The sequence below is a fragment of the Vanellus vanellus genome (assembly GCF_965231255.1).
Source record: "Vanellus vanellus genome assembly, chromosome: 1".
Lineage (NCBI taxonomy): Eukaryota > Metazoa > Chordata > Aves > Charadriiformes > Charadriidae > Vanellus > Vanellus vanellus.
This window is the reverse complement of record NC_138905.1, coordinates 69,267,791-69,283,065: the sequence shown is the minus strand read 5'-3', so window position 1 is coordinate 69,283,065 and position 15,275 is coordinate 69,267,791. Positions and strand designations below refer to the sequence as shown.

Genomic DNA, 15,275 nt, shown 5'->3' with positions numbered 1-15,275 from the left:
GACAGGATAATTTTTTGTAGAGTGAAGAAATACATGCATATATGGAAGTTACTGTAAGAAAAAATAAATTGACTGGAAAAGTGCAATAGAACATACTTCTCTGTGGTAACTTGTAGTTGACCACAATTTCTTCTTTTCCTAACTGAAACTGAAGCTTCTTACTGAAGCTAGCCCTATTTTGGGCAGAAGGCTGGATTAAGTGACCTTCAGAGACCCCAGACAATCTAAATTACTCATGTGACTAGGGTTAGCATATATTGGTTGAGTCTGCTTTATGGTGTTTGGGTTTTTTTGTGCTTATTGTGGAGAGTAAATGTAGTTCTGTGATTTAGGTTTTCAGGGTTCAAATAAGTAAAAACAGAGGAAGAACTGTAATATCGCCTTTTTGTTTCTTGTTTTTAAAGCAAAATTATTTCTAAAGTTATTTTTTCCAGTTATTCATGTTTTCCTTTTAACTCAATACAATATATGTTTTTCAGTTGAAATTGTATATGCCAGTTGTGAAGGCCTCAAGATTATGATGTAAGTTTTGATGAGAAAAATCCTGTCCCTTGCCACCCCACCCAATTCAGCACAGATATTTCTATTCAGACTTTCCTAAAAGGATATTTTTGTTGTTTCTTCCTCACCCTTCCTACCCTAAGGATTTGGTACCAGTTGTGGAAGTCTTTGACTGAGCAAAGCAAATAATTTAGAAAGCTTTGCACTTAGAAAGTGACTTTTTGCAACTGTAACTATGACCGCAGCCATCTTTTTGCTCTAATGATGCGTTTCTGTTGTGTGATGAAGGTTGTGGGGGGAAAAAAAGGAAGGAAAAAAGTGCAGTATTCCTAACATGGGTTTTCAGTTGTGTGGAACGATGGACTCCAATCTGAAGTCAGAGAAGCTAAATGTCATGTGAGAAGAAACAGACTAAGGAGCTAAGATAACACAGCTATGCAGGTTTTTTGATGGCTGGTAGTTATTTTGTGTGTTGTGGAACTGTATCCCTGCCTGGGCGAGCAAGTTGTTAGGAAAAGTATATGGAATAGAATCAAAAGCGTGTACCAAGCATCCTGCAGTTGTGGATGAGGTTCTGAATAGAACGGAAGGAGTATAATACCGCGTATATCAGCTAGACGCAGTCTGTGTTTCCCATTTATGGATGTCAGCATATAAGCAACATATTAGCTTGTCTGGACATTTACTGCTGAGAGTGTACTGCCAGCACTGGGAATTCCGGACATCTTTTCAAGATAAGATAGGCATATGATGCAGTAAAGCTCAAGAGTTCAAGTTGGAACAGATAACTTTTTTTAAAGAGGTTATTTTCATGTGACTACCTGTATACCCTTTGCTTCTTACGCACCTCCTTGTATAGCATAAAAAGTAGATGTTTCCAGGTCAGTATAAATACGTACATGAATGCTTACATATTTCATCTGCAGATGAAAATATTACAGAACTGGTTGCTTTTTAGAAATTTCTCGTGTAACCCCCTTTTCAGATTAGTCCCTTCACAAGCACACCTATGCGTTTAATATTTCAAGCTTTTGTATGTTTTAAACTTCCTAGCCTCTTTGTCTACAAAAAAAAACCCTTTTTCTTTCTTGTTCCTCATAGTTACGTGCCTTGCCTGTGACTTTTTTTTTTCTCTTGTGTCAAAGTAGAAGTGGGAAAGTAATGTTCATTAGATGCTGAAAAGACCAAGAGAAGCCGTCCATCTACTTAACTCCACAGGTTTGAGAATTACCAGATTTATCTAAATCCTGTGGTAGTGTGATCACATATATAGGAATTCACAGTACATTATCCCCAACTATTAGTATAAGTTATTAGGGTAGTTTCATATATTATACAGACTGTTCTATTTAAGTAGACCCCAGCAGGTAGATACCAGTACAGTTTGCGTGCACACAATTGGGAAATGTTGTCTTACCTCCAGGTTTGATGTAGAAGCAGTTAAGCTGAGTTTCATGCACCAGCTTCCCCTTATACTTCATTTCAGCTTCCCCTGGCTGGTGGTTGGGTAGCGGGTGATACGCTTGCCGAACAAAGGCTTGAAACATTTTAAAATTCCAAGGACTGTTGAAACAGCTGAACCTGAGTATATTTTCTATATATAGTAAAGGTAAATTCCTTTCGATCAATTGTTTCTTACTTTAGAGTTATGTAATAGCTTTGTGCAGAAGCTAAAACCTGAATGTTGCTTTAAAGTACTGACAACTTGGTCTATTAATCTAGAAACTATTTTCCAGCTCTTTGAAACCTCTGCGATATCTCTTGCATTATCCTTCCTTTCCTTGCTCTTCACTCCTAATCCTTTTCTTGTCCTCTGTGCCTTATGCACAGTTGGAGCCTTCTCCTCCCCCTGTGGTTTTTCAGGAAAACTTGGATTGAGAAGTGAAGATAATGGGCGCCATCCACCCGTCAGCTCATCACCTCACTGAGCCATGACGATCTCTGGTTTCTGTATATCAGCACGGTCTTCTCTGATAATATCCTCCTGTGTTTGAAAAAAATAGGTTTGTCTGCTAGGGGGTGGACTTCTCTCCTGACATAGCCAGAAAAGTTCTCTTGGAATGTGTGCTTGCTCACTCGCACTCTTTTATATGTGTGTGTATATATATAAAAATATTTCTAACCTGCTCTCAAAACATGGAAGATAAATATGCAAGCAAGTGTATCCCGCAGCGCATATGCAGGCTGCTCACTTCTGTCTAGTATTGTTGTAATACAAGCTCTTGAGTGCCTCATCAGCTCACTCTTCGTCAAAACAAGCCTTAAATCGGCAGTAAACAATACTTTTCAATTACGTGAGGAAAAAAGAAAGAAACCCTTCTCAAGTATAAGATAGCATACCCTTTAAAGGACAAGGAATGCGTTCTATACAGAAACACAGTGCAACTGTTCCAGCGGAATTCCACTAAGGCTGCAAATGCAGTATTGCTTTTTTGTCTTAACTGACATACAAACTAGTTAGAGTATTTGGCTTAATATTTGCTATCTGCTGTGCTTTAATGGTTGCAGTTGCAGCCCAGTTGTTGGATTTGCAATACAGAGCTTGCTTTAATAAAATTTAATAAAATATAAAGTGTTCGTATCAATGTGTTGCTTAAAAATCAATCTTTAAAAAGGCAAACAAACAAACATGGGTTTTACCTGCTAGCTTCATTATTTTGGACAAACATGCTCCTAGGTCTTTTGGAGCCTGTTTCAGTAATCCTTTTGCATAACAGAGATACTTATATGAAAAAAAAAACAACCAGAGATCCTGTAGCCAGGGGAAAAAAAAGAATGTAAGTGATGCAAGACACATGCTTCAGGTCAGAAGTCAACAATAAAGGGACTAGGAAGATTCTTCCTGTGAATCATCTGGTGCTGGTCATTGTCTTAGACAGGGTATGGACTTTCAGTTTGATGAGCTCCACCAATTCTTTTGTCTCTGTCAAACAAACTGCCTTTCTGGAAAATTTCAGTATTATTTGCTTAACAACATAAAGTGTTAAATCCTCTGCACAGGAATGTGTAGCATCATTCAATGAAGATGTTCATGAAACTTCATAATAATTAGAAAAGGAGAGAAGTAACACTGGATTTTTATGTAAGGTATCATATGCCCTCCTGCAGTGCTTTGATTCTGGGTTGGTTTTTGTTTTTTTTTTTTTTGGTTGTCATCTCTCTGCTGTTTTATTCTGGTTTTGTACCTCTCTCTTTCAAATATAAAACAAAGTAGAGGTGCAAATTTGCACTGAGAAAGTTAAAAGCAGAAGGAGGGGAGAGACTGAGAAAGCCGAAGATGGTTACTGATGTGTTTTATTCCTAAAGGTTTATGCATAAGCTAGTAAAATACTGCTGAATTCTGAAGCAAATTGAAATACGTGCTTTTACTTTCTGTGTGAAAATAATACAATTGTAATGAAAATCACCCGATGCAAAATTCCAAATTTTTATATGAATTGAAATATATCTCTATTCTATGTTCAGGGATTAGAAATTGCAGGGTATCTCCCAGTGTTACTATTGTGAAATGTCTAGCTGCTAATATAAAATGGATTTGATAAATGTTGTTTTTTTTTCTGTTGGATTACAGGTTTAAAATAAGGAAATGCTTACTGCTTAAATTGCATTTTCTTGGTGACAAATTTGATCTCAGGAGTACATGCTGTTTCTCCCTCTGTACATATACCCACACAGAATGTCTTGTGTGCAGGAAAATAGAAAAGTCAGTAAACTGCTAATGTTCATGGTAATCTGAACACGAACCTCAACACTTAAAATAAATTTTTTAAAGATATACAAATATACTAAAAAAGAATTACAGCAATCAAAAGAAAAAAGCAGTAAGGTAGATCAAAGAGGTTGTATTTGTATCTTCCTGAAAGAAACTACAAAATTGCAACTTTCACAAGAAAAAAGTCAGTCATAAAATATATTTTGATCATTTTTATTAATACTTTAAGATTAATGATCCTTTAGTTTTCAAGCATTTAAAAAGGCAGTCGCTGTATGTGAATGATGAAGGGTCCAAAGTGCAGCCGTCTACTGAAATTTAGCTTGCGAGCACAGCGTGAACCTACCCACAACTGGAGTAAACCTAGTACTGTTTGCCTGTCATTATGTGAGAACAGTGAAAGTCCTTTCTGTGCCCGTGAAATTGTATTGTATCACTAAAAATCGTACGAACCTAAAAATTTCCAACAGCAACTCTACAGATAAGCAGGTGTTACTGAAGGCAATGTAACAGCTGACTATAAGAGAAGGAATGGCTACAGAGTAGTAGAGGAGAACTTTTTAATGTGCTGAATATAACATGTTAACAGGCTGTGGCAAATCAATAAATGCAAATACATAAAATATGCTGTAAATATGAACTAAACGTTTGACATTTCAGAAACAGTAGTTGACTTTGCCTATTTCTATATGGATTCTTTAATTCTTTTTCTAACCATTTCAGAAATAGAGATGGTGTTGGACAAATAAAGAAATTGCATGCCTCCAAAATGATGGCATCTACAGAGTGTGCAAATGGAAAAATACAGAGTAGTTTTTTTAATGTTGTTAATCTTACAGTATTTCTTAGGTGTTACTTGTTATGGAACAAGTGTGTGTTTATATATATATATACAAGCAACTTAAACTTTTGTTGTTGGAGGTTAAGAATTTAGGCAAGATCTGCAAATGCATTTCCATTACTTAGGATCTGAAGGTATGCAACAGTCAGACGTAGAAACATTATCTATTGTTAAGGTTGCTTATTTTCCTCATGAAGCCCTTTTCGAAGTTGTTCATAATTTTGTGGGAGTTAAAACATTTGGGGTGACAACTCATCAGACTGATTATAGTAAAAATTCAGGTTTCAGGAAGAAAACATAAAATAACATGCTGTTGAACACCTATATGAGGTTAAATATTCTTCCTTCTTTCTCTCCTTTTCTATTTTACTGAAAAAAGGGCATCGGCAGAGTTTGGAAAAGAACTTGACCTTGAACTTGACTAGCTCTGGAATTAGAGGTGTGTTTTGACCTTTGGCAGGTACCTCAGAGATGTACTTCAAAAATCATTGGGAACATATTCTTAGATTTGACTAAATTATAAATGAAAACCGTGATGTTTGAATCCTGATGAGTCCTCTACCAACCATGTTTGTCACATACAGTAGAGCAGGCTCTATCCCCTGCAGGACTAAAAGCCTAGATACTCCACAAGAAACATAATGGAAGGAGCTGCTTTTTCTTAACCTACTTGGAAGGCAGGATGGAAATAAAAAGGCTGGAAATTGAGAAGATGAAGGCAGCTCTTCTTCCTATTCTTTAAAGTAAAAGCAAACTTTTTTTTTTGTCTCCAGGTTGGAAAGGCAGTCTTGTTCCCTTCTCCTTGACTGAGTAGAGTTCTCATTGCTGTTAGCTACTAGGCAGGATGTGATGTGCACGGAATCAAGAAAAGAGTGTGGTTTCTAGTTCAACCTCTTCCACTTATGTTGTGGTTTGGGCCAGACTGGCCACTGAGACGAACAACAGATAGTGTTATGTTTGTCTCGGCTTTTTCTGCTAGTAGAAGTTACAGATATATGTTTAGCCTAGATTTGTGTAATGGTATTTTTGTGTTATGTTCAGGTGATTCCTGTAGATCGGGGCCTGGCTTTATTTCAGTGTGTCAAAGACATGTTTTATGGTTTGCTGTAGAAAGTTAGCAGAGAGTATAGAGCACTGGGAAGTTAATACAGGTAGTAGTTTCAGATGGGCAACGAAGCTGGTGAAGGGTCTTGAGAATAAGTCTTATGAGGAGCGGCTGAGGGACTTGGGGTTGTTTAGTCTGGAGAAAAGGAGGCTAAGGGGAGACCTTATCGCTCTCTACAACTACCTGCAAGGAGGTTGTAGAGATGTGGGCGTTGGTCTCTTCTCACAAGTTACAACCAATAGGACAAGAGGAAATGGCTTCAAGTTGCACCAGGGGAGGTTTAGTTTAGACATTAGGAAAAACTTCTACACTGAAAGGGTTATCAAAGACTGGAACAGGCTGCCCAGGGAAGTGGTTGAATCGTCATTCTTGGGTGTATTTAAAAGTCTTCTAGATATGGTGCCCAGGGACATGGTTTAGAAGTGGGCCTGGTAGGGTTAGATAACGGTTGGACTTGATGATCTTAAAGGTCTTTTCCAGCCATAACGATTCTATGTTGAGGAATTATGTTTCTTTTCCACTGAACCATTCTCTGATGGAATTTTTTTCACAGGAAGGGTACTTTTGTTGACTGAGGATGTTTGGATTTCATTTTTAGCCTTGCTGCAGACTTCTACACTTACCTTTCTAAAGTCAGTGTCTGTCATTTTTCCATATCACTAATAGAACAGTACTTTCACCCACCTTTTTTTTTTTTTTATCTTAATACCGCCTCACTTAGCTTTTATGCTCCTTGAGTGAGACTTTAATTATTTCCATTACAAAAGGCAGTGGAGCTCCAGTCTGATGTGGACATTTCAGAAGTCTATTGTGAAATAGTAATGAGAACCACTTTTTATAGAAGAACAACTTATAAATAAAAACAATAAACAATTCATTAAGAAAAACTTGTTCTTTAAGAAATAGACAATCTGGCATCCACAGACTTCCTGCCTTAATTTCAGTGTCGTGCGTCATCATGATTTAAAAATCATTTGGAACTGAAGATGCAATGGCAGGGGATGTGACTGGAAAACCAGCCGGGGGGGGAGGGGGGAGAATAAATGCACTAAGCTAGATGGATCACAACATAGATGCCATTCCTGTGTCGTGACTCAAAATCTCTTGTAGCATCAACAGAATGTGATTTTTAAGGGAAATCTCGCTAATTCAGTTTGCCTTTGGGCTCTTTTCCAAAAAGTAAAGAACCTGTTGATGGACTCTTACATCTGCTGAGCTTTATGGAAATAAATGGATCAATGTATTGTTTCCTACAATACTAACATAACTTTAGCTTTGAGGCTATTTAAGAGGTCTTCTAGTGAGCCAATCTTGTTTATGTTGCCACAGAGTTGATGGCGCTTTCATGAAGAATTTCTGATAAATTTTGACTAAAAATCTGTCTGAAGTCAAGCTGTCCCAGTAGAACCACAGACATGATTTAATAAACAATCCACCATCTCCAAGTTGTCCTTTTTTTGCCTCATGATATTAGAAGTATTTGCTGGCTCTGTCTGGAAGTCTGCAAATTGGTCACCTGACTTTCACGACTGGTAGAAGATGGCAGGGATATTTCAGGGTCCATCCCATTAGCAAAAAACTGTTTCTTGTGGCGATTTTCAGGGCATCGTTCCAGGCACAATTAAACAGATGGTGGTGAGAAACTTCCTCTTGACTTCAGTAGTGTTGCCAATCATTGCCCACTCTCAAACCATCTGCTTTTGGGGAGAAGGGTTTTGAGGGGCTTTTGCATTTTATTGGGGTTTTTGTTGTTGTGTATTTTCTTGTAATTTTGGGGTGGGTTTTTTTAAAGAAAGTTGTTTAAACAGTTCCTTCCTCACTTGAACTTGGCTGGTCAAGCTGAAAAACAGCTTTTTCACTCTCCATGTGGGATCATCAGTTTACATTAAGATGTTTCTGAGCAGGATTCTTTTCCCTTTAGTAAGTGAGGTTTTTTTTCTGCTTGTTTGTAATACAATGTTTTAGAAGTTTGAAATAATGGAAATACCAAGTCATCTGTATCCCTGTCTATATTAAGTGTTCCCTAAGTAAGTGGATCAGGAGTTTTATCAACCTTTAAATGAAAGAACAAGTGTCTGGTGATTTAACAGGGTGGGGTTTTTTCAGCAGTTTTTTAGGAATTTAAGCTAAGCTCATATCAAAATACAAGTGGTTGTTGTTTGAAAAACTCTTACCTTGCTTCAGTTTCTTGGCATTTTTGTGCCTGGGGCATCATAAAAATTTTGGTTCCCCTCTAAGAACTTCCAGAAATAACAGGATATATCTAAGCTTAATTTCCATTATTTAGAAACAAATACATTTGGTTTATATATATTGTGTATTGTGCTGCTTTACAATACAATACAATAGAGGCAAGAGAACTAAAAGTTCCAGACATGTTGATGAGCGACGTCACTATCAATATAGCATAATAGGATGAAATTTAATTTTTTTTCTAGTGTTTTGTTTTTAAATACCTAAATAGCTAAGCAAAATTTTGTATTTGAAAGAACTTTAAGGCTGTAAAGAACTAAAAGAACTCTAAGGCTCTTTAGCTAGCAAATACCAACATTAAGCTTGCTTGTGCAACCTCTTTTTTGCTTATGGAACTTTAAATTATGTGATGGTCTTCTGCAATAAGAACTTTGCTTCAGTTGTGCAATAGTCTGAATGGCATTTGTGTAAAGAGTGGCTACTTAGTATTCTTTTTTTTCCTCATTACTGATATGTGGATGTTTTGCTTTGTTATATACCACTGAAGTTCTGCACCGGGGACAGAACTATTAATTGCTTTTTTCTGCGATGCTGATCAGTATAATAACTGATAACTTGTAAATAAGCTGAACTTTTGTACCGTGCTCAGATTAGAACTATTATTCTTCCTATTTTACAAACTGGGATCCTAGTTACGATTACAGAGATCAGTTAAATGTAGAGTGTCTGACTTTAAATTACTTGGGCCTAATTTTTCCAATATATTTATCATTCATATGTTCAAAAACACTTCTTACAGACTTCAGTTGTGATTGTAAGATGCTGGTGTTTTTGCAGGTCATGCACTCAAATCTTACACCCAGGTCTAGGACCTCAAATCAAATGATGGAAAATGAAATACACACAATCAGTGAGAGCCACTTCAGATGACATTTCACAACTTGAGTATCATTGCATAATATCTCTGGGGCAGCGTCAGAAATGGAATTCAGGTTTCCAAGATAGCACGCAGCTGCCTTAGCTGCTGGATTTTATATCTTCTTTCCTTTGTTGCGGTCCTATCGCTTTATCCCACAGACCATGATGTAGAACTTCAACAAGCAAGTCTCTTTCACTACTTGAGCCTGAGTGAAGTGGAAGAAATATCGTATGCTTGTATCGTAATTGTATAGACAGTGTGGTGGACAAAGGGATCACAGTTGCTTTGGACTAGAAGAGCACAAAGTTAACATGGCATGCTTTAATTAATGTTTTAAGAACTCATAGATTAAAAAATATTATTGTGCATATAACCTACTTTGGTTCTTTTTTCAGTAGGTCCTGCAAAATGGAGGGTGCAATTTTCTAAAAGGTATTAGAAAAAGAAGTGCAAGCATTGATAGTTTGCTGAATAGTCAAATATTACATGAATGATAGAAAGCAAAGAGAAAAGGTAACCAACATAAGTCTGGCTACCTTGTAAGAAAAGAAATTACATTTTAATATAGCCAAGTATGGATTTACATATTCAGGAGCGAGAGTCTAGGCCATACCTAGGAAATAAAGTCCTTAAGAAGCATGATCGCAAGAATAGAACGTGAAAGTTGAAGAATCATTTTATTTATATAGTTTCTAGGTACAGGGGAGTCTCTAGTCAGTAGTTATGTTATTTCTGTATTTATTTTTACCAAGCTTAAGCTATTGCCCCACAGACTGCATACAGTATTTAAAAAATGATGTGTTGCAAGTACAGTGAAACCAAAACTTTGAGAATGGAAGTGTCTATCCAGAAGACAAAAATCCAAGCTGAAGCTAGACAAATGAAGAGTAAAATAAATAATCCTAGAGCAAATGCCTTCCTTTTTAAAAGGATACTTAGCATGAATTATGAAAGCTGATAAGAAATTCTTCATCATCTTAATAAATTAATGCCTCAGATTTTGAGAGGTTAAAATTTGTCATCCACAATTCTGGTATATAGCAGCTGTCAGCTTCTGCTTATAAATAGTATCGAGTGCTCTAGTGTTTGTGAGGACAGGAGAAATACATAGCCAAAAAATGAAAATTGTAAGGCAGAAGCTGTAGAACTAGCTCTGAAGTTGTGACTTAAAAATTGAATAATATACTTCCTGAAATTAAATGACTGAGCTATATTAAATGAGCTTCTCAGATTTTGTTCAAATTTTTCAGTTTTGATTTGTGAGCAACCTACGTTTTTTGAATTCTAGAAATTCTAAAGACTGATATCTCTTAATAATAATTTCAAGTAGATGAACTAAGTAATTTATTTAGCTTATTGCCATTCAATATTAATTGTCTTGTTGATTTGATAGCTGCATTATATTCTTCTAGTTGTGTGTAATCTTGTTAACATCATCATAACTAGTGCCTTTTTCTTTAATGTGATCAATTAATTACTAAATCTCATTTCTGTTAGTAAATGACTTCAGAGCAGTTGAAAGTGGATGGATAGATGAGTATCGTCTTGTCGGTATAAAACTATCTCTCCTTATTTGGCTTTTGTTAGCTACTTTTCATGTAACTGGTTCACTTGGTTAGCAGAAGATACTTGACTGATTTGTTTATTCTTTTTCTGTTTTTTACAATAATCTCTTCTTGGATAACTTTATAGCTGAACCTGGGCCTAAAAGTGACTTAATATTTCCTCTTTTGTGCCGCAGTAGAAAAATTTGCTTTGTGCATCTGCTATTTAGTGATTCAGTTGTGCCTCCGCTGTTTAATGATTCATTTTTAACATGTGAACATTTTAGTGAAATTACCACTCTACAGATGATACTTAGATCAGGATTTCGTTTTTGTCAAACTGTCTGATAGAGATGGAGGGCGGATAAAAGTAATCTGTTTAGATTTAATCCTGATAAGACATGCAGTGTTTTCATGCTGGTAGAAAGCTTGTAGTGAAATTTGTATTGTATGTGTATTTAGTTTTTATTAGTGGAGAGCGTGCCAGGTTCCTAGCTTAACAGTTACAGTTTGTAATCATCTTAGCTTCTTTTGCTAGTCCTGGGGTTTTATGTGTTGTCATACACATAAAAAAAATATTTTTTGCCACTTTGTATTCATCATTAATGAAGAAGATGGCCGTTAATACACATTTCTACTAGTAGTATTTACATTTTTGTTTCCTTAAATGTAGATTATAGCAGAATATACTACTGTAGTATGAATTTATGCCGTGGGTACTCCAGGTGATCAGCACCAAATATGAAAACCTATGTCAAGTATCCTTTGAATACCTGGTATCTCGGTTTTCCACCAAGTCGTTGCCTTCTCACTGGTACATCATTCTCCCGTGCACGGAAGAGCTCGCAGTATGCTGTGCCGCAACAAATGGAGCGGCTGTGTGATTATTTCTCAGTGTATTTCTGCAGTGTTCATCTGTAATGGACAGATGGGGGAAGTGTGGAAGGAAGATGAGGACAACTGTCCGCTTCTGAAAGATTTCACTACTGAATGGGTGAGCTGTAAGCTCAGGGGATGGCGGGTTTTGGTCTTGGCTTGCTTTCAGCTGTGCTTCCTAGTCTGGGTTGAAAGTACCATTTGACTGAGGTAAGCAAGTAAGTGGGGGGGAGGGGGGGCGTTTGAATCTCAGCTAACGCCTAGGCTAAAGGTCTCTGGATCTGCAATATCCTCACTTAAAACTTCAGTTAAGGTGTGATATATTGTTGGGATGGTGGTTTGGTCTGGGGGGACAGGCAGTAATTAGTGTCCTTATTCTGTGATTTGAAATGGGAGTGCGTTTGTTTGAATTGTATTTCAAAATATTAGCTGTAGTTCTGTAAAATCTGAAACGGTGCTTTATAGTGGTAATCAGTTTACTTGTGTCTGTCGCTGAGTTGAGGTAAACTACCTCGCTTCCGCTGTTGATTCCAGTCTTTCGACTTTCAATGGCCAGAAGCACTGCAGTATTTCCATGGGACTGTCAGCTTTCAAATTTATCGCATATTCATAAGTAGCTTATGATATATTTGATCAATTGGCCATAAGGTGAAGCTGTTCATCGCCAAGATGCCAGGCAGGTTGCCACCAGCTGTGGCAGACATAAAAAAAAAAAAAAAATACTGAGAGGATGGAGCAGGTGGCCAAAGCTTCATCAACGCTTTTCTGCATTGGAGATTCGTTTATAACAAAGAAGAATCTTGATTAAAACAAATTTGGCTTGGCTGGGGTTTTCAGTCCGCTTGCTATGTTGTTGCATTAAAAAATAGTCTTACTTGTAGTATGGACAATAACAAGTCTTCAGATATGTTTTGTCAGAAGGATGTGTAGTTTTGCATAGTAGGTTGGTATTCTGGAACCTTGCAAATTGTTCACATGCTTTTCTACAGGTTTGCAGTTTATTATTGGATGCTTTCTGGAATGTGTTAGAATTTTAATATCTATTTAAAATTAATATTTTAATATTAATATCTATTACAAAAAATTATTTGTGCAGTTCAGATCAGCTCTTATGTTGCACGCTTGTAGAACCACTGGTGCCTATTATGCTATTTACCTTTTTTAGGTGAATAATAGAAAACATCATCACACTTTTCAAAAGTTAATCATAAAAAGGACTCTACATCTTTTCAAAGTTATTTATTATATGTCTACAGGATGGCTGTTGGTTTGTGGTTTTTTTAGGCTTTTCACCAGGATGCTGTAATAAACAGTTGAACCATTTTTAGCTATATAAAAGACGACACATGGCTGAAAAATTTGAGGGGGAATGGAGATAAGTATTACACTTGTGTCTTACAAACAGCTGCACATTTGTTTTCTTTTCAAACATTAACAAAGCCAACTTATACTTTGCATGCAACGGTTTTGGTTCTGTGGAATTGAAGAAGTGATTGCTCTTGGATTCTGCTAATGTAAGGAAATATTACATGATCAGGGTCAGTGTTGCAATTGTTTCTAAGCAGGTACTTAATCCATTTATGCCCCTTTCAAGTAAAATCTAGCTCTTACTTTGTTTGAAGACGTTAGGAATTGTCGTTTCTTAGATGAAGGGAAAACTCTTGCCTGCAGTATGGTAGGAAGGGGACGGGGGAAGAAACACAGCGCTACCTATTTGCTACCATATCATGTAAAGGGGAACATCGATGTTACACAAGGTTGTGGTGATAGAGAGGGGAAGATCTGTGTTAACCCTTTAAGTGCTTCTCCCTTCCTTGTCTCACAACAAACTTGTGCCTGAGGTTAAAACTAGGACAGTTACCCTGACAAATGTAGACAGATTGTTTTGAGACAGTGTTGTAGATTTATTCCCGGGCTGTCTTACAAGAGCTATATAACATGGTCGTGAGTGGAAAAAAGCTCCCTGTTTATTATGGTGGAAGCTGCACTAACTACAGTTTCATTATGGCTATTACCATCATGGTGGTTTCAGCAGCAGCGTGTACGTTTGAGAATCTTGAACTACTAGTAAATTTAAATCCGTTGTTGCTGTGCAAAGCTGCAGGCACTTACGTTAGCAAAGGTCTGAACTTAGATATAGATTTTCTAATCCTGAGGTTGGCTACAGATAATTACTTCTTCGGTGGTGAAAATAATGGGCAACATTATAGGAAATCTACAGGGAGGCAGAGTTGTGTTAGTACTACTCTAACAACTCTGATGATATACAAGATAGGCCTGAATGTTGTTGAAAACTAAACAAATCTTGCTTGCCTATATATGTGTGCAACACTACCTGCGGTACACTAGCCACTGGAGTCTAATGGATATGATACAACACAACTAAAAAAAATAAACAGAGAAAGAGGTTTTAAAGAAAAAAACCCTCTTGTTTAGTGTTCTGAAGAAAAGGATCAAATACCTCTGCCTTTATTGCAAGTTCAAGAGCTTGTAATTTACATCCTTAGAGATTTGCCTTTGATCTTTTTTTGATTTTGGAGGATCTGAGGTGTCATTTTTATGTTTATAGATGGGGGAAACATAAGACAGAAATAAACCTAAAAATTCCTTTACAGTTCACTTTTAAATATCTACCAGGTAGAATTGCTGTTTGAGAAGATGCTCATAGTTTGTGTTTGATGTGCATTTACAGTGTCCATATATGGGATTTGGTTTTATGATAAGGAAGAATGCCAAAGAATTGCAGAGCTCATGAAAAAGTAAGTGATGGGTAACAAGACTTTTTGTGCTTTTTTTATGTATGTATTTCTGTACATACATGCACATTATATTACTAGGATGGTCATACCTTTCTACTTTAAACTTATTTTTATAGATTTTGTTGCAAATAAAATTGTCACACACCTGCATTTTGTATAATCAGAAATAAGTCACTGTATTGCAATACTTTTTCATAATTTGCCATGCAGCTTTCCAGCTATATCAGAGCTCATCTGATCTATTTCCTGATGACTCAGAGATTTGTTTTGAAGAATTGTATTCTTTGGGGTTTTAATATATTTTTCAGTTTGGGGAGGGGTTTTTTTAAAGGTTTCTGTTACTTTTTTTCCCTATATCAGTGTAAGTGTGGGCTACCATGAAGGCATAATGTAATAATACTATTTCTGTGGGTTTTATCCCGTTTCTACATCATGGCTGAATTCCTGCTTCCTCATTTCTTAGCAGTATGTACAAAATTCACTTTGATTTTGGAATATAAAGCAAGACTTTAATTAGCTTTTAATGCATTACTTTTATGTACATAATAATATTATTTTATACATGTTATACAATCTTTAATTTTGCAGTCAAGTTGGAGATTAAAATTTTAAACAGAACTGTATTCTCAGCTGTATTTTAATTTAACAATTTCATGGATAGTTTTTTCACTGTCACTGCTTTCTTCACATGTCCAGGATGGACAGGGTTCATTCTTCTGCTGTACCTTCTGGTTGGCCTAATGATGGGCTTCTTTGCAACAATCCCTTTCTTATGACCATATTCTGCAGGTTTTCATGTTTGTTTGGAGGAGGAAGGAGCTGAAG

General features: G+C 36.5%; 1 protein-coding gene across 1 annotated transcript in view; it reads right to left on the bottom strand.

Moving 5' to 3' along the window:
* CACNA1C (calcium voltage-gated channel subunit alpha1 C) overlaps positions 1-2,048 on the bottom strand; it is a gene marked incomplete at its 5' end in the record, with an annotated part of 495,815 nt that extends 493,767 nt beyond the window's left edge. The window contains one exon of the mRNA XM_082498635.1: positions 1,919-2,048. Within this exon, the coding sequence (XP_082354761.1) occupies positions 1,919-2,048 (130 nt within the window). The remainder of the gene's footprint in view (positions 1-1,918) is intronic.
* Between the last annotated feature and the right edge of the window lie 13,227 nt (positions 2,049-15,275).